Source organism: Lutjanus erythropterus, chromosome 5, assembly GCF_056507025.1.
Source record: "Lutjanus erythropterus isolate fLutEry1 chromosome 5, fLutEry1.hap2, whole genome shotgun sequence".
Lineage (NCBI taxonomy): Eukaryota > Metazoa > Chordata > Actinopteri > Lutjaniformes > Lutjanidae > Lutjanus > Lutjanus erythropterus.
This window is the reverse complement of record NC_139321.1, coordinates 370,001-390,440: the sequence shown is the minus strand read 5'-3', so window position 1 is coordinate 390,440 and position 20,440 is coordinate 370,001. Positions and strand designations below refer to the sequence as shown.

The 20,440-nt window shown below is 42.1% G+C and overlaps 1 protein-coding gene across 1 annotated transcript in view; it reads left to right on the top strand.

Moving 5' to 3' along the window:
* The first annotated feature begins 563 nt into the window (after positions 1–563).
* Positions 564–20,440, top strand: part of b4galt1l (DP-Gal:betaGlcNAc beta 1,4- galactosyltransferase, polypeptide 1, like) — a 24,518-nt gene continuing 4,641 nt past the window's right edge. Inside the window, exons 1-3 of the mRNA XM_084718508.1 lie at positions 564–1,466; positions 8,727–8,962; positions 17,813–18,000. Of these exons, the coding sequence (XP_084574634.1) occupies positions 1,115–1,466; positions 8,727–8,962; positions 17,813–18,000 (776 nt within the window). The 5' untranslated portion in view covers positions 564–1,114. The remainder of the gene's footprint in view (positions 1,467–8,726; positions 8,963–17,812; positions 18,001–20,440) is intronic.

Below are 20,440 nucleotides of genomic sequence, written 5' to 3'. Positions count from 1 at the left end.
GTAGGTGAGGGAATATAAACAGGAAATGTAGATAAAATCAGCACCAAACAGTTTTTTATCCAGTCAAACGCGCATTTTAAATTATCTGTATTACATATTATTCAAAGTGTGTCTTGTTTTACTGTATTTTTAGATTAAATCAACAATTAAAAAAAGATGTAGAGGGAAGTACAGATACATGTTCAGGTTATTCAACTCAATATTCTCATTAGTTTCAAACATATTTTGGGTTTGCTGGTTCATTATTTTGCAGTAATCTGTAAGAAATCATGATGTAAAACGTTTTATTTTATTTGAGCCAATGTGTACTTCCTAAAAATTATGAAAAATCATATTAAGAAAATTCAGTGGCATGCCTGCCATATGCTGCAGCTATTTTACCAGATTTCATAGACATAAAATATTTTACTTTGTATGAAAAGGACAGATCTTTAATAAAGTGTGGTCCACAAAGAGTCAAGAGGAATTATTACGGTCACTAAAATATTTTTGTGAATCTAGCCTTAGATTTTATTTTGAAAAGCGGAAGTTTAGCAGATGATTTCGTCAGCTTAATGCATTGGTGACTGAAGCAGGGACCGTGTGAACCGCAAACTTTGTCGAGTTTCTCCGTCACTTTGTCGAGTTTCTGTTTGAAAACAGCAGCTTCTCTTGACATTAATTGAATGTTGATTTGTAATAATTTTTGAAAGTATTTTGTTGAGCTGTGGGGAGACTTCTCATCTTTAAACAGACGTTTTTTTAAAGTAACCTGGTGGCGGAGACACTGAGTTCCTGAGCCGCTAACTCTGGGTAACAGTTAGCTTTTGGTGTTCATAGTTAACGTCACTTTAAAGCTAATGAAGCTAAATGCTATTTGACTGTGACAAAGTTCAAACTGTTGAAAACTCTCTGGCTTATTATTCGGACCCTTTTTGGGAACTTTTCCCTTAATTTTGACCGAGTCTGAAGGTTTTAAACTGTGAAACTTTGAAGTGAACAGAGTTGAGAAAATGGAGCCTGAATGCAGCAGCTAACGGTGAGTTCACGGCCATCAGTCCGGAAACAGAACAGGCTGTTCGAACTGGTTTCCAGTTGGATTTAAACATCGTTTCCAGTCCGTGAAGCAGTCAGGATGGCAGCAGGAGACTCGTCCGTCAACTTCAACCTCCTCCACCGGACCTGTAAGCTGGTGGTGCTGCTGTGTTTCCTCCACATCTCCGTCACCTTCGTCTTCTACGTCCGCTCTCTGGACATCAGGTTCGCCTTCGTCCAGAACCAGCAGTCCCACAATCATAATGTTACACAACCGAACCAGCTCAGGAACACCAGGTTCTCCTCCAGAACAGACCCGAAGAAGGAGGCCCAGACCCCCGTCGAGCTCAAACAGCAGGAGTCCAAATCCCCGGAGGTCCAGGCGGAGAACCAGACGACAGAAGAGCCGCTGAAGAAGCTGGAGAAGTGCCCGGATACGTCCCCTCTGCTGGGTAAGACTGCTGGACATGGAGGTTAAACTGTGTCTCTGTCTGTGTCTTTGTGTGGCTGGACATGGAAGAGTCTGTCTGCCTGCCTGTCTGTCTGCCTGCCTGTCTACCTGTCTGCCTGCCTGCCTGTCTGTCTGTCTGCCTGCCTGTCTGTCTGCCTGTCTGTCTGTCTGTCTGTCTGCCTGCCTGTCTACCTGTCTGCCTGCCTGCCTGCCTGCCTGTCTGTCTGTCTGTCTGTCTGCCTGCCTGTCTGTTTGTCTGCCTGCCTGCCTGTCTGTCTGCCTGTCTGTCTGTCTGTCTGTCTGTCTGTCTGCCTGCCTGTCTGTCTGTCTGTCTGTCTGTCTGTCTGTCTGCCTGCCTGTCTGCCTGTCTGTCTGTCTGCCTGCCTGTTTATCTGTCTGTCTGTCTGTCTGCCTGTCTGTCTGTCTGTCGGTCTGTCTGCCTGCCTGCTTATCTGTCTGTCTGCCTGTCTACCTGCCTGTGTGTCTGCCTGCCTGTCTGTCTATCTGCCTGCCTGTCTGTCTGCCTGTCTGTCTGTGTGTCTGCCTGCCTGTCTGTCTGCCTGTCTACCTGCCTGCCTGTCTGTCTGCCTGCCTGCCTGTCTGTCTGCCTGCCTGCCTGTCTGTCTGTCTGCCTGCCTGTCTGTCTGTCTGTCTGCCTGCCTGTCTGCCTGTCTGTCTGCCTGTCTGTCTGTCTGTCTGCCTGTCTGCCTGTCTGTCTGCCTGCCTGCCTGTCTGTCTGCCTGCCTGTCTGCCTGTCTGTCTGCCTGTCTGCCTGTCTGTCTGTCTGCCTGTCTGCCTGCCTGCCTGTCTGCCTGCCTGTCTGTCTGTCTGCCTGTCTGTCTGTCTGTCTTAGTGGTTAAAGTTCATATTCACAACAACAATAACAGAGGATGAAACATGAGCAGTCAGATCAGGTGTGAGATGTTATCAGGTGAGGACAGTTTGTGTCCTGAGACAGTGTCCTCCTCTGTTGTCTGTGGTTCACAGGAGGGTCTGTCTGTCTGTCTGTGTCTGTTGGTCTGTTCGTATTCACAACAACAACGGAGTGTTAATATCAGGTGTGAGACGTTACCAGGTGAACAGCTTGTGTCTGATGTCCCAGTGAGACGTGGAGACACGTCGCTACAACACTGATGTCAGAACTGTTAAAGACGTCTGTGTGAATAAAAACATTAACATTAAAGGGACAGTCCACTAGTTAAACTAGTTAAAGCGACACGTTAAACAAAGTGAACAAAGAGTTAAAGCTGAGCTCGTAGAGAAATCCTCTGTGCTCATCAATAATCAATAATTGATCCAAAACATTTAAACAACACCAGAGCTGCAACAATTAATCAATCAACCAATAAATCATTAATCTGACAACTTTAGTTAAAGTACTTTTTAGGTAAGTGTGAGGACTCACAGTTTGTGTGTGACAAACTGAAATCAAAGCTCACCTGTTAGCTTACCTGTGTGATGATGTCACAGCGTGTCAGGTCAGGTGACTCCATCTGTGTTGCGGCTGCAGTTTGTCATTTTGTTAAACAAATGAAAAGTGATTTTCATACAGAAACCAGCAGCTGAGTGCAGGAAACAGAAGAAAGATAGAACCAACAACAGGAAACGTTTCTGTGTGACCAGAGTTCAGATTGATCACACGGTGAGAGAGTGAGACACTCTGAGAGGGTTATTGATCCTTTATTGATGAAGCTTCAACACTGAAACATGACAAGTTGATTTTTATTAACACCTTTTTAACCGAACAGCGTTTAAACACAAAAGAAAAGAAAAGATCTTTATTGTCCACCAAAGTGAAAACAGACACGTCACGTCAGGAGTCTCAGACTCTTCTTTGTCTCGGGGCCACTGATGATGATGTCATCTGATCAAAAGAGCAACAAAATGTATTTGTTTATTTTGATTACAAACAAACTGTGAACACGCTCAACAAGAAGCATCAGTTCCTGTCGGTTCGTTTTAGATCTCAGCGCGTCGAACGAAGACCGTCGGTCTGTCGGTTGTTCTCCAGGACTCTTGGTGGTCGGTCGGTTCTCGGTCCGTCTCCTCTTCAGTTAAGGTTGTGTTGGTGTTGTTCCAGTGTTTCCTCTTTTAGCTGATTAATGCCGATCACCGTAGGAACAAACATGAAGATTGATTATTGATTAATTGATTACTAATACCTGTGAGCTCTGCTGTCTGCTTGTGTTAATGAGGCTGAAGAATTCGATTAATGTGAGAAACTATTCAGTTTGAATCAGTGGAGACACACAGACGTGCTGTGTGTGTGTGTGTGTGTGTGTGTGTGTGTGTGTGTGTGTGTGAGTTTATGTAGACGTGTGATATATGATGAGGTCATAAAGGCTCGTATACGTGTCACAGACATTAAAGAGGCTGATGAGCTGCAGCATGTGGAAACGTTGGACTCGCTGCTCTACATCAACAGTTCTGATTGGTTAATATTCAGCATGAACATGTTAGAGAACAATTAACCCCCTCCCCCTGTGGAGGAGGGGGGAGGGGTTAACCAGACATTCTGCACTCTGATTGGTTCTCTGGTTGATCATCTGAAGACTGAAAACTGAGTGGAGCCTCACTGATTCAAAGCTTTAGTTCATAGACTGAAAACAGCAGTAAAACATTTTTCAATAAGACACTTTGTTCTGCAGTTTTAAAGTTTAGTTTAAAGGAAAGTACGTCACTTTTCTTGGGTTCATCCTGTCAAACACAGAGTTCAACAATAAAGTTAAAAACTGTTGAAATGATTTTTCATCCAAAAACGGCAGAAAATGTTGTTTTCAGCTTCTTAAATCTGGAGGCTTCCTGCTTTTCTTTCTTTATTATCATATTAAACTGAAAACCTTTTGGTCATCCGGTCCTGCTCCAGAGCTTTAAATGGTCCATCAGTGAGACAGTGGACCACAGTTTGGACTGAGGACCAGATATTTCCCCACGTTAATGTCAGCTTTGATCACAGAGAGGTTAGCATGCTGCTGCTAACTGCTGTCTGTCTGATAACTGTTCGGTGTGGTTTAATGTTCTGAGGTATCAGACGTGAACCAATCAGAGGCTCGGTTGGAGCTCCTCCTCCTCTTTGTTCTTCTTCATGGTTCCCTTCAGTGCAGCTCAGTTTTATGTCCTGGTGTCGTCCTCTCAGCAGCAGCAGCAGCAGCTGTGTGTTCAGTGTGTCGAGGGGTTAACGCTGCGGGCTGCAGACATCCTGCTCTCTGATTGGCTGCTGCGGTTGTTCAGCCTGTAGTTTTCTGACTGTAGATCAGCTGTGTGCAGACGGCAGCAGCAGCTGACAGCGTTACAAGTCTGTAGGGAGACAGACTGCAGAAAAACAGATGTGAGACACACAACAGTGTCCTCAGTGAGCAACTACAGACAAACTGCAGACAAACTACAGACAAACTGCAGACAAACTACAGACAAACTACAGATGACTGATGTTTGTGCTGGAAAACTCGAAATAATTGAGTCAGTTTTGCTTTGAGATGTTAAAGAAACACACAGAGACAAACAGTAAAATGATCAAACTCAGATGAGTCTGACTGAAGTAGAAACTCTCATAGATCCTCAATAATCAGGATCAAAATGAACCTGATCAATAACCAAACTCAAACTAAAATGTGTGTCCAAATAAAATGAAATAAATGTTTTCTGTCCCACCAGTGTCCTCTGAGACGACTAACAGACAGTTTATTGTGTCCACGAGTTCTTGATGTGGTTCCTTCAGGTTATTAAAACGTCACCAACATGTGTTCTTTTTCTCTCCGTATGATTGAAACTTTTTCAGCTCTGAGCTTGTTGGACTGGAGATCAGCAGGTTGTTGGTGTGAAATCCTGAAATCATCATTTACAGTTTACAGATGTTTGTTGTGAGGCGAGGAGGAGAGAAAATACTGAGAGTCTCTGATTCTAACGTCCTTCTGATCAGTTATAGACACACACACACACACACACACACACACACACACACACACACACACACACACACACACACACACACACAGAGTTTTTATTAACATACTAGTGTGGACAGAGTGGACACAGTCTCACAGGACAGTTGTGGACAGTGCAGGTTGATTTATTTTATTTAGAGGGCATTAAAAACAAACAAATCAATATAAATAATTACTGATTTTGAGTCCTATTTTTCAGCACAGGTCTCATACAGATAATATGAAAATAATTAATAGAATGAAAAAAAGCAGAACAGTTATACAGTTATAAAATTTGATCAAAAATTGCTCTATTGCTCATCGTAATCTACAAATCACACACTTTAAAAGGCAATATGTGTTAAAATATCATTTAAAATAAAATATTGTCACACTGCAGAGATGTCCTGACCTACACTTTATATTCTGCACACTTAGGAGATTATGAATTGATCCAGAAACTTTATGATCGATGTAAACGTGTGCGTCCACGAGAGCTGCACAATATATCGTTTGAGCATCGTCATCGTCTTCACAATAGTCATGTGATGTAGGAGGAAAATGAACTAAACCTGTTCTCATCTAATTTAAGGGTACCTGACACACACTGCGCGCAGCGATCCACCAATCACAATCGTTCTTAATCAGTTTGCCAAAGCAGACCACGCCCCTCCATCTGGAGTGAGTCGCAAGATCAGTGCAGGTTAATCGTCCACAAGATGGCAGCAGTAACATAAAGTGCTGTTCAAGTCATCTGGTGAAAAATTCCTGTTTTTTTTCATATCGCAATATATATCGCAAGGTTAAAAAAAATCACAATGTCAGTTTTTTCCAATATCGTGCGGCCCCAGCGTCCACGTTCTTCAGTTTTGGAGATGATGTGTGAGCAGCTGCAGACGGATAGTTTACAGCAGTATCTGTCAAAATAATCACTATTAGATATCTTTAAAAAAAATCATTCAGCCCTGCGATCAACACAAAATAATCAGACCAAAATACACAAATGTCTCAAAACCATAAAGTTTCTCTGAGCTGATTAACAAAACTGAAAACTTTCTGAGACGCCTTTAAACACGAGGAACGATGAGAACGTCTGCCTTTATAATTCAACCAAGAATATCTCCAGAAACACTTTTAACAGATTTACAAGCAAAAGAAGCTGAAGCTTTTATTTTTTTTTTAAATTTATTTTTTTGGGCATTTTTTTGCCTTTAATGATAGTGACAGCTGAAGGTATGACAGGAAAGGGGGGTGAAGAGACAGGGGATGACATGCAGCAAATGGGCCGCAGGCTGGATTCGAACCGGCGGCCGCTGCAGAGGACTAACAGCCTCAGTATATGGTGCGCACGCCCTACCGACTGAGCTATAGGGGCGCCCAAAGCTGAAGCTTTTAGATGAGAAAGAGTCTGAGCTGTGATGATGATGATGATGATGATGGTTCCTGTGGTTCAGTGGCCTGATCTGACCTGAGATCAGGATGTTTATTATCAGTCTAATGGATCCATGTTTCCTCAGCTGTGACCCCGCCCCCCTCAGAGCGGTCTGCTGTCGGCTCGGTGACTCTCTGTCCTCTGGACACGTCCACCCTCATCTCTCCAGGACGGAGAAAATGTCCATCCAGCGTGAAGTTATTTCAGATTGTTTATTGTTTTAAGGAAACACATGACTTCAGTCATATTTACATCATAAACACATGAGATCAGATTATAAACAAATCAGAAAACTCACCACTTATTTATTTATTTATTTATTTATTATGAAATTCTTTGTTTGTGTGTCGAACTGGTAACTTCAGGGACATTGATATTCATTTTTGCTCTCTGCTCATGTCTGCAGCTGCAACGATTAATCAATGAATCGACTGTTAAATTTCCTCCTCTGTGACAGTAAAATGAATATCTTTGAGTTGTGGACAAAACAAGACATTTGAGGACGTCGTCTTGGACTCTGATCAACATTTTCTGACATTTTATGGAGCAAACATTTGTTTAAATCAAGAAAATGATCGACAGATTAATCGATTAGAAAATGATCATTAGCTTCAGCCCTAGAATGATATAAAAATACGTGACATGAAAATGAGGTAAAAAAAGACGTAACAAGATGAAAAGATGTAAAAGAAATGTCCTTCAGAGGACAGCTTTTTACTTTTATAGTTTGAGGACATTTCAGAGCCTGAACTTTTACAGTTGAATCAGTACTTCTACTTTTACTTCGACTGCAGTAAAGACTGAGAGGACGTTTGTCTCCTCTGACATCAATAATAATGAATCATGATATAAAGTTGTGAAGCAGTTGGACAGCGACGGACGCACTCGTCTCTCGTGTTTGCGATCAAACAGACACGTCATCCAACAGTCAAATAATCAGTCTGCTGGACTTTAGAGTCATCCAGTTACTGTGTGGTCTAACTGCAGCGGAGACGACCCTGAACGCACCACACACGCTCACATGTCTGTGAACACGTCACATTACAGAGACGTCCATGTAAAGCAGAGAAGACAGAGTCCAGATGTGACGTGAACAGTTTCCTCTGTCAGGATGGAAAAGTACCAGCCTCAGTCTGCGTGTTAATGAGCAGTTTGGACACAAACCAAACATATTTGTCTGATTACACACTGAAACGCTGCTGAAGGACGGAAACTTTCTGTCCTGCTGTTTGTCTTCAGCTCGTCTCGATATAAACTCTGAGTTTAGCTCAGAGCACGCTGAATAATGAAGAGTCCATCTCCTCTCAGGTGGTCACTGTGTCTCCTCGGGTGGACAGAGTCCCCGTCTGTCTCATTTTCATTATCTGTTAATAGAACGTCCTTCGCCAATAAACAGCGCAAATAATGACAACGTGAAAATGACTGCCGCTGCAAGAACACAGTTTTTTCACAAAGTAATATTATGTTTTTGAAAAAAGATGTAATAAGATGAAAATGATCTTAAACATGTAACAAAATGAAAATTACATAAAAAAACAAAACAAACGATGTAACACGACCTAAAAAAGATTTAAAGTACCAGACCAGTAAGAGACAACAGCATGTTTTTTTTCAGCAGTATTTATTGATTCATCTGTCAATTATTTTCTCGATCAATCAATGAATTAATTGATCTTGTCACAGTCTTGAGTTGAAAACGTGAAGATGTGGACATCAGTTCAGTTTACTGTAAAAAGAAACCATACAGAGGCTGAAATCTTTAAAATGTCAATAAACAGTGAAGTGATTGATTAAATAATTGACAGATAATCGTTGCAGCTCTAATAAAATCCTTCCTTCCTTCTTTGGTCCTCGTCCGTCCAGCTGTAGTTGGTGAGTTTGATTTTGATGTCTGCTGTGTCCTCAGTGGGTCCTCTGCGGGTGGAGTTTAACACTCCGGTGAATCTGGAGCAGGTGAAGAGGGACAACCCCAACGTGCAGGTGGGCGGACGCTTCAAACCCAAAGACTGCGTGGCGCTGCAGAAGGTCGCCATCATCATCCCGTTCCGTAAACGAGACGAACATCTCAAGTACTGGCTCTACTACCTGCACCCCATCCTGCAGAGGCAGCAGCTCGACTACGGCGTCTACGTCATCAACCAGGTACGCTGTGACCTCGCCGTGAGGTCATCACACCACCCTGCATCTCACTGGTCACTCAAACAACCATGTGACCCCAACAATAGGGAGGAGTTTCAGTGACTTTTGAAGAACTGGCAGATAAGTTCACTGCAGCAGCATTTTTACACTGAATATTTTTTTAGATTTTCTGCCTCAAACTAATATTCATCTGTTTTCTTTCATACATTTATGTTCTTCCCTGCACCTAAAAGAAAAATGCGGCAAATTTTATGAAATGCACAACGTTTTCCTTTGACTTTCTGTGAGAAACATGAGTTTTTCTCTCAGGGGAGTTTGGTTTAGTGCAGCTGTGTTGTCCAGGTGAGGCTGGGGGGTTAAAACACGCCGTGCACGGTCAGAAAGAGAGACGAAAAGTCTTCAGATTAGTCAGAAATCGAGATAAATAAGGAGGATTATGATCCTGGGAGGAAACAAATGATAAAAAAAAAAAAATGTGGTAAGGTCCCACAGAGGCGGAGGGAAAGTGGGCGGGGCCAGAGCAGCAGATTTAAATGAAACAGACTCTCAGCTGAAGCTTCACAACTTATCAGATTCACCTGCAGCTGCATCAGTTTCTGATCGATTCATCTGTTTCATGATCAATATGCATAATAATTCAGATTTTTTTCACATTTAAAGATAATATTGAAAATAAAGAAGCTGAACAGCACAACCACCAAATTAAATAACTGCTGTTATTCATTTATTTATTTATGTGGCATTTTCAGTAAAATATCAGTTTATTAATGATACTTTGATTAATAAAAATCAGTTGATCACCTGTGAGATATCTTTAATAACTGAGTGTGTATCTGTATACACACAGTTTATCTACAGTGACATACCTTCAATTCTCAAACGGATGAAAATGTTGATTTATGATCAAATTCCACATGATTAGTTTTACTGTTTTTTTAATTCATTTAAGTTGTTTGATTATTGACTTTTGAAAACTGACAGTAAATCCAGAGTTAACAGTCTGCAGCACGGACGCACGTTTGTTTTGTGTCGATAAAAAAACTTCACAACAAAAGACATGATGAGACGTTTTCAAAATAAAAGTCACTGAAATATTTTCAGTAAGTGTCTCGGTGCTTTTGAAACATCTTCAGAACATTTTCACAAAACCACGATAAGAATGAAAACTGTGATCATTTCAGTCACTGTGGATTTTACTACACTTTCATCTCTACTGTCAGTAGATCTGAGTGTGATCGAGTGTTAGAGCTGCTGTCGTTTAAAAAAAGTGTGATACCATTTTCCTTCAGGTCTGACCTGGGAAAAATGTGGCCTGGGGGCCAGATGTGGCCCACCGGAAGGTTTCATGTGGCCCTGCACGGTCGTCATGGAAAAAACAAAAATTAAATCTAACAAAGACAGCATTTTATTTTACTGACTGTTAAACTGTTATCAGACCTTTATTTTGAAAAGGGACAGTGCTGTGTTTATTTGTTAATGATAATGAACTGAATCTTCTTTATTAAAGAAGTTGTTTTAGTTCTTCTTCTGCTGCTGTGATCGTTGTAACCTGCACGCAGCCTGTATGGTACACTGTAAAAACACAAAACAAAATATTATCTCACAGTCCAACACAAAACACAACATGTGACCAACAGTAGAAGAGCTTGATTTGTTTCTGATGATACCTTAAAGGTGCTGAGGTCATAACCAGCCCTAATGAGTGTGTGTCTGTCAGTGTGTGCCACTATGTGTGTGACTGTGACTGTGACTGTGTGTGTGTGTGTGTGTGTGTGTGTGTGTGTGTGTGTGTGTGTGTGTGTGTGTGTGTGTGTGTGTGTGTGTGTGTGTTGAGGCGGCAGTGTGACATGGGTCTTTATGATGTGACAGTAATCGATGGGTTCAGGGTGTGTCCCTGAAAAAGTCCAGCAAACGTCCTGCAGTGAAATTCTCATTATTTCTCCTTAAACACTCACAGAGGGAGTGTTTTCAGAGTGTTTTCAGAGTGTTTGCTGTGTGTTTTCAGAGTGTTTTCAGAGTGTTTTCAGAGTGTTTGCTGTGTGTTTGCTGTGTGTTTGCTGTGTGTTGGCTGTGTGTTGTGTACTTATCTTCAGGCTCATTTCTTTAGTCAGACTGGAAACCAGTTCAAACACTGGAGCTCAGAGGGTCTCATTATTCTGCCTCTGTGTTTGCATCATTTCAATCATTCAGTAGAAACACTGCAAATATTTTAGTTTCCTTATTGTGAGTTTAAAGTGTAACAGAAAGACTGTTGGATCATGTCCAACAGGAAGACATCCACCCCGTCCTTTCTGTTCTCTCTGTATTTGTGGCATCATGAAACCTGAAACCACGTTTCCACGACTCTTGATACTCAAGTCAGTGCCACTGTGAAAAATGAAAACAAGAATAAAATGAATCTGTTGTTATCTTTGTTTGCCTCAGAACGTCTGTGAGCTTCAGGACGATTTCTTTATTGTGTCAGACAGACTGTCAGGTTCACATCAAATGAACTAACGTGATTTCTGCTGCAGTAGATTCAGGTTAAAAAACACAAAACACAACGTTTGTGTTTCTGATGACAGATGACAGGACAGTAGTCTACGAGCTGTCTTTACATTATGTTAGCCTTTAGCAGTTAGCCACTGAAAACCTGGTGGAACACAGCAGTGCAGCAGTCTTTATGCTAAGCTAAGCTAGCTTCATTCTTAATGCTAGGTTAAGCTAAGTCTTCATAAAAAAAAAAAAGAACTACTTTTACTGTTGAAACAATCAATTATCAGAACATTGACCGATTTTCTGTTGATCAACTGATTTATCAATAAACTTAGACTAATTGTTAAAGATAAACCAGGGCTCCACATTAACCATGGTGTGTGTGTGTGTGTGTGTGTGTGTGTGTGTGTGCGTGTGTGCGTGTGTAAATGATTTATTGTTTGAACTCAGTCAGTGTGTTGGTTTAAATCCTGTTTGTTAAACAGATGAACACAAAGTCAACATGTGTTTAATGTGAAGTGATTACACAACAGACACACACAGACACAAAATCAAGTACAGTGCTTTTCAAAATAAAATATGCTTTTCAAGTTAAAGTCCAGTCCTTTTTAAAACGTACAGATTCACTGGGATAAATAAGAAAATGACCACTGACTTTTTTCTCTTTGTTCTTCATTAATTGCTCCTAATGATCATGATGACGTCTCTGAAGAAGGATCAATTAAATTTGTAGTGTTTAAGGAATGTGATTGGCTCCTCCTCACATGACTGGTACGAACCAATCATTGCAAACAGCAGCTTTGACATTTGTTTAGACACTTAAAAAAATCTCCACGCTGCAGACATACTTGTGTCACATGAGCATTTTTAACGTGTCATCTCATCGGTCTGTCATATCAGCAGAAATATCAGTCTTTTAGGCCGATACTGAAATGTTATTTTAAAGCCTTTATCAGCTGATTTTGTGATGTTATCTGTATACTTAAAAAGTTCTGTGTGATTTTATTTCACGTGTTCATGTCAGCTCGGTGTGGACAGTCATGTAGCTCTGACTTAATGTGTGGTTCAGGAGGCTGCTATGCTACGCTAACTGTCAGTAACACTTCCTGCTGATGTTTCAAATTAAAAGCTCTCCATTCATCCTGCTGAAGAGTTTTAATGAGAAACATGTGTCCTTTTATCTGCAGTAGCTTGACACAGACCGAACTAACCACATGTTAATGTGTCACACGTGTGCTGTTAGCTGTTAGCTGTTAGCTGCTAATCCTTCATATTTTAATCAGTGAGTTTGTTAAAGTGAGGAGCTGCTGTCAGTCTGAATCTCTGATAAACACACCAGCCGTGTTTGAACCACAGACAGACAAGCTGCCACATGTTAGAATGAACGTAAACGATCTGCACAAAACATACCTGTCCTGTGTGTGTGTGTGTGTGTGTGTGTGTGTGTGTGTGTGTGTGTGTGTGTGCGCGCCAGCCACCAGGAAGTGTGTGCTCAGGGCTCAGGTTTTATTGCACATTCATGACTGAGTGGGTCAGATATTGGCTCAATAACTGTGGTGGTTCTGAAGAGTGTTACCTGAAGGTTTGCTGAAGGTTTGCTGAATTTTAGCTGAATGTTTGCTGAAGGTTTGCTGAATGTTACCTGAATGTTTGCTGAATGTTACCTGAATGTTACCTGAAGGTTTGCTGAATGTTACCTGAATGTTACCTGAATGTTTGCTGAAGGTTTGCTGAATGTTACCTGAATGTTTGCTGAATGTTTGCTGAATGTTTGCTGAATGTTTGCTGAATGTTACCTGAAGGTTTGCTGAAGGTTTGCTGAATGTTACCTGAATGTTTGCTGGTTGTTTGCTGAAGGTTTGCTGAAGGTTTGCTGAAGGTTTGCTGGTTGTTGCTCTCCAGCAGTGGGTTGAGCACTTGTCCTTCTTCATCAACCAGAAGTAGAGTTCAGACTATAACATGATGGACAGACGTGTCCACAGTCCTCTCAGTCTTTACTGCAGTAGAAGTAAAGTAAAGAAGTAAATACTGATTCAACTTGTTTTCTCCAGCAAAAGTGAAAAAGTTTCTGAAGGACATTACTACTGACTGTTTCTGTCCAAAGCTGAAACTGAACTGAACCTTTTCTCCGTCTGTCTCACAGTCTGACAGATTTTACATCATTTCAGTCTTGTTATAGTTTTTATGTTGTTTCTGTCTTGTTTCATCTTTTAAATCATTTTTGTTTTCATTGTGTTTTACTCTACTTAAATATGCCGACAGAGTATTTGTACTTGATTACTTCCCACGTCTGGTATTTAAACGGGGATCTGTTGTTTGTCAGTAATGTGACCTGTGTCATGTGACCTGTGTCATGTGACTTGTGTCATGTGACCTGTGTCATGTATCATGTTTCATGTCTTTCCAGCTGCTATTTGTTTGTCTGCAGAGTCAGAATGAAGCTGAAGAGATGATCAGAGATCAATAATCAATAGTTCAATAAGTGTGTGTGTGTGTGTGTGTGTGTGTGTGTAACTGCATGTTGTTGTGTGATTTCTTTATAACACACTGAGCTGAATTCTGCTGTGAGACTGTAATATCAGCTCTTCTTCTTCTTCTTCTGTGGTTTGTTTGTTTGTTTGTTTGTTTGTGACTCTGACTCACAGTTGTTCTTCTTCTTCTCTCTTGTCTGTGTGTCCTTCCTCCTCCTCCACCTCCTCCTTTATTTCAGTTTCCTCCTCACTCACACCTCCTCCTCCCCCTCCCTCTGCATGTCAGGCATTTCTGACCAATGGCTGTGGTCGCTGGAGATGCTGAGACCCGCCCCTTGCTTGGTCTCGGCCAATAGCAGCTGGCACTGGTAATACGGCCTTCTTCTACTTCTTCTTTTCTTTTTTCTGTCTGTCTCTACTTTTCTTCTTTCTGTTTCTGCAGAAGACAGACATTTTAAACGTCTCTCAGTGAATCTTCACTAACTTCTGTGTGTGAGTTTTAACTTCTGTGTTTTTTCACTCCATAAATCAAAAAGTTTTTCTTTTCCTCCTCGGACAGAAGCTTCAGTCACTGACAAACATCTGTCCAGATAAAAACACGTCTGTCCAGGGTCACATAAAACTCTGACCTGTGTTTATTATGGCTGCACAAGTAATGGAAATATTAGTATTTTTAGAGTATTTTTATATACATGAACACATGTGACAGACAGTATAATAATGAGGTGCTGCGGAGACGTGCAAACCATGAGTCTGACTGTTTCTTTAACCACCTGCTGATCAGACCTGTGATTGGCTGAATTTACAGCATGACGAGGTGTTTCTGTCGCCATGGGCAACCAGGTGATCCTTTATCCTACAGTGATGATGAGTCTCTGTGACACTGGACACTGACCTCCAGTCTGTCTGTGTCTGTCTGTCATGGTTAGTTGACATAGTGCTTCACAGGCAGTGAAATAGGGTTTGTGACACTCTTATGACCTCCATCATTTAAACTGTCAAGAGTGAAAAAAGATTCAAGCTGCTCAACATCTGAAAGAATCATATTTAATATTTAAAATATAATAAAATCATATTATATAAACAGCAGTGGTTGTCAAACACAGTAAAGAGTGAGCTAAAATGTCAGGACACGCCTCCCGCTCTTATCTTTGTTAAACAGCCTGTATATCACCTGTTATCACCTGTTATCACCTGTTATCACCTGTTATCGCTCTGTAAACCTTTATCTTTACTTACAATAACAAATCAAATTTGATTACACTGTATACTACTTATTGAATATGAATTAAAGGTGTAATCCGTAGAATTTGTCTGAGCTGTTTGTAAACTGGTTTTGTGTTGCGAGCAGCAGCAGAATAAGGAGAGAAAACCAGGTGAACACAGACGGAGAGCTGCAGGTACAGACAGCAGCACACTGACAGGCTGTCACAATCATTATTTATATCAGTCTATACGCTGATATTAAAGAAAATATTGCAGATTATAAACTTGGATTCACTTTGAAGGAATGGTTTTTAATGGTTCTTAATCTTTTAAATTGCTTTAGGATATAAATTTGTGTCTGTATTGAGAAATGTGTGCATACAAATTACTGATTTAGTAAATATATAGTTGTGTAATAATGTATGTCTGTTAATAGTAGTGCTGTCATTCCATTAAAATATTTAATTGCAAATTAATCACACATTTTTTATTTGCTCAAAATATACCTTAAATTGATATTTTTCAAGTGTTTAAAATGTAATTCAGATTTAACTTTATTAAATAAAATAAATTAACCAAAAACAATAATAAACATTGTCCAGAAACCCTCAAAGGACTTTTAGCATAAAAAATATGCTCAAATAATAACGACAAACCCATCAGTCCACCAGGCGTAGATGAACATACTGACCTGCTCAAATTAACATTGAGACCATTCATCCATTTTCTGTAACCACTTATTACTGAAGGGTCGCGGGGGGTGGAGTCTATCTCAGCTGACATTGGGTGAGAGGCGGGGTTCACCCTGGACAAGTCACCAGTTCATCACAGGACTGACACACAGAGACAGACGACCAACCCACACAGACACAAGGAGAACATGTAAACTCCACACAGAAAGGCCCTGATCCAGCCAGCCGGGGGATTTGAACGCTGTGAGGCGGCTGACCACTGCACCACCGTGCCGCCACATTGAGACCAAAACACACTAAAAACTTCAATAAAAACGTCAGTTGAAGTTTCTATGGTTCACTGCAGGCTACAGATTTAAAAGTCAAACACCACAGAACCTGCTGTTTTTTAGGAAAAGGTCACTATTTATATGCATTTATTTATTTCTTTAGCATTATTATTGTTAATAGTTTATTTCTTGAATAAAATCTGGTCCTCTGAAGAGAAAAGTCCTCTCCTTTATTCAGCTCAGTGTGTTTAATGATGAAACAGTGTTTTTGTATTAAAGCAGCAGGATCATTTCCATCAGTGAGGATGTTTTAGATCACAGCAGACAGTAAACTGCACACAGACACACTGAGGACATGAAGAGGACAGACAGTCTGGACTCTTCATCATGACAGAGACAAACGTTTCATGGAGACGAGCGTCTGTCAGTTTGGTCTTTACAGAGACAGATATTTTAATCTGTAGTGTTTAAACCACAGAACTGTACAGTAACATCAGGATTCATCATCAATAAAGTTTTTATATCAGTCAGTACTTCACTCACTCGCTCCTCCTCCTCCTCCCTCCTCTCTGCAGCTCCTCCTCCTCCTCCCTCCCTCCTCTCTGCAGCTCCTCCTCCTCCTCCTCCTCCTCCCTCCCTCCTCTCTGCAGCTCCTCCTCCTCCTCCCTCCCTCCTCTCTGCAGCTCCTCTCTCCTCCCTCACTGTTACCATCAATCAGCAGGAAGTATTTAAAAATACATGAATCAGATTTGGAGTTAAAAATCACAAACCACAGAAGAAAAGTAACATGATTCATGATCATAAAAAGTTTTTATATCAAGTCGACACGTCTGTCCATATTCTCTCTCTCTCTCTCCCTCTCTCTCTCTCTCTCTCTCTCTCTCTCTCTCTCTCTCTCTCCCTCCTCTCCCTCCTCTCTTTTCTCTCTCTCTCTCTCTCTCTCTCTCTCTCTCTCTCTCTCTCTCTCTCTCCTTTTTCTCTCTTGTCTCCCTCTCTCTCTCTCTCTCTCTCTCTCCTTTTTCTCTCTTGTCTCTTTCTCTCTCTCTCCTTTTTCTCTCTTGTCTCTTTCTCTCTCTCTCTCTCTCTCTTTCTCTCTCTTCTCTCTTGTCTCTCTCCTCTCTCTCTCTCTCTCTCTCTCTCTCAGTTTATCAGCTGCAGGATGAACGAGTGTGTGTGTGTGTGTGTGTGTGTGTGTGTGTGTGTGTGTGTGTGTGTGTGTGTGTGTGCGCGCGCGTGTGTGTGTTTTGTGTGAACATGTCGAGGCAGCTGCTCTGTTTCAGCCCTGCAGCCAGTAAACAACACCTCACACCTGAGAGCTCATCACAGGTGGTGGTTGCCTAGTAACATGTGGTGTGTTTACTGCTGCGGGCTGCCAGATACCTGTTAGGAACACCTGAGGAGGAGGAGGAGGAGGAGGAAGGCCTCTGCTTCATATCAAACATCTTTTTATCAACCAGTAGGAGACACTCAGATGAACCCTGTCAATGTGCTGTGAGGCGTTCAGGGACTCTCCTTAAACTAAATCCACCTTTTATTTTTCTACTTCTTTTTCTTGTTCTCATTATTAACAACCACTAGAGCTGCACAGCATGTCAGCAACATCTGAAAACAGGTGAAGCGTTTTCATGTAAACAGTCACTTTAACTGATTACATCACATTCATGATGTCACATTTAAACCTGGAGCATATCAATGATGAATGAGTGTGTAACTGTGTGTGTGTGTGTGTGTGTCGATCAGGACGGGGCTGAGATCTTTAACCGGGCGAAGCTGCTGAACGTCGGCTACATGGAGGCTCTGAAGGAGTACGACTACGACTGCTTCGTCTTCAGCGACGTCGACCTGATCCCCATGGACGACCGCAACATCTACAAGTGCTTCAGTCAGCCGAGACACCTGTCAGTGTCCATGGACAAGTTCGGCTTCAGGTGAGACGCACAAACACACACACACAGAGTCAGTAAAGTTCCAACAACAAAGAAAAGATGGAACCTGATTTTATTTTAACTCACAGTCTGATCTACTACAGTTTATAAATCACAGGATGCACGATGTTTGTTAAAGGTCAAATGTGTCAAAACCTCATTTTAAATGAAATATTGTGGTTCTGCAGAGGCTGACACATCTGTTTCTAGGTTGCCAACCTGGGGTCCAGGTCCCCCTCAGGGGGCGCCAGAAATCACAGTGTGTCCACGAGACTTTTTCTGCTCTGATGTCCTAAAATCAGATTTAGAAACGTTGACTAAAATCACAGTTTAAGCGTTTTTCTGCCTTTTCCAAAGGCAAGTTCAAGCTTTTCAAGTTCGAGCATTTTCAATCTTTTCCAGCTCTTATAGCTGACATCAGTGTTTCCCCTGTAGTGTATTTGGCAGGGCGCCCCGCCCCCCCAACAGACGCCCCGCCCTGCCATCAGGACCCCGACCCAGAAATTTAAGTTGTTGATTTTTTTTATTCCATTATTTAATTTATATTTTAATCAAAAGGGCCTATAACAGCTGTTCTTTTTTTTTCTTTTTCTAATGTGTTGCTGTCGTTTCATTACATTCATTTCAATGCATTTCTCGTCTCCTCTGTGACGGGCGGGTCTCCCCCCTCGCTCCTCTCTCCCCCGTCGCTCCTCTCTCACCCCTCGCTCCTCTCTCCCCCCTCGCTCCTCTCTCCCCCCTCGCTCCTCTCTAACCCCTCGCTCCTCTCTCACCCCTCGCTCCTCTCTCCCCCCTCGCTCCTCTCCCCCCCCTCGCTCCTCTCTCCCCCCTCGCTCCTCTCTCACCCCTCGCTCCTCTCTCCCCCCTCGCTCCTCTCTCACCCATGAACCGGTACAGACTCACCCACCCACACTCAGAGAGCGGAGGAGAGAGAGTTTCTCACCGCTACTGTAAAAAACAACAACAAACAAAAACTATAAATGGACGATGGAGGTTCCCCAGCTGTTCACCCGCCAAGCAAAAATATTGGCGTTTTTCCAAACCAACCGTACGTGGCGAGGCGGGAAACACAGGTAGCTCTGCGGCCAGTGTTAGCCAAAATGAGAGCATCTCTCTCAGCCCCGACCACAGCGCTCGTCAATCTCCTGCCGCTGTTAACGTCGCCACAACTCGACCCAAACACACCTGTTCAGCCCTCCAACCGAAGCACGCAGTAAAAACCTGCAGACGGGTCACCGCCATCAGTCTGACTTTGATCCAACATGGCTGACTGTAGATACTCCACATGGCTGGACAAGAGTGAACTGATTAATGAAGATGGATGGATGGATGATGGATGGATGGATGGATGATGGATGGATGGATGGATGGATGGATGGATGGATGGATGGATGGATGATGGATGGATGGATGATGGATGGATGATGGATGGATGGATGGATGATGGATGATGGATGGATGATGGATGGATGATGGATGGATGGATGATGGATGGATGGATGGATGGATGGATGGATGGATGGATGGATGGATGATGGATGGATGATGGATGGATGGATGGATGATGGATGGATGGATGGATGATGGATGGATGATGGATGGATGGATGATGGATGGATGGATGGATGATGGATGGATGATGGATGGATGGATGGATGATGGATGGATGATGGATGGATGGATGGATGATGGATGGATGATGGATGGATGGATGATGGATGGATGATGGATGGATGGATGATGGATGGATGATGGATGGATGATGATGGATGGATGATGGATGATGGATGGATGGATGATGGATGGATGATGATGGATGGATGATGGATGATGGATGATGGATGGATGATGGATGGATGATGGATGGATGGTGGATGATGGATGATGGATGATGGATGGATGGGTGATGGATGGATGGATGGGTGATGGATGGATGATGGATGGATGATGGATGGATGGATGATGGCAGCACAGTGTCAGGGTTTTAATTTTGGGTGGGTCACAGTAACTTCAGTTGGGTTTTAATAACAAAAGTTAACACTGTTTCCAGCTGGTAATCTGACTTTAACAAAAATCTCTGGTATCATTCTGTGGATGGCGACGAGCTCTTCCTGTTGATTATGACACTTTTAAAATCTTTTGAACAGTTTCAGTCTGCAGTTTATATTTATTTCAAATGACAGGATATCTCCTTATCATTTGTCATTTTATTCCTTTTAATGTATTTTCATTTGATCTGTCTGGATTACTCTTTAAATTGATTGTAAGGAGAGAAACAAAGCGATCAGAATAATGGGTGAGCTACAGTGACTTTTAACAGGAGAGAGAGAGAGCGCCCTGCGATGCGCTGTTCATTCATAAACTGAACTGTCTGTGCTGTGAAGGTCATCTGAAGACATTAAGTCAGGCAGCAACATTCAGCTCTACGTTCTCACGTTCTAGT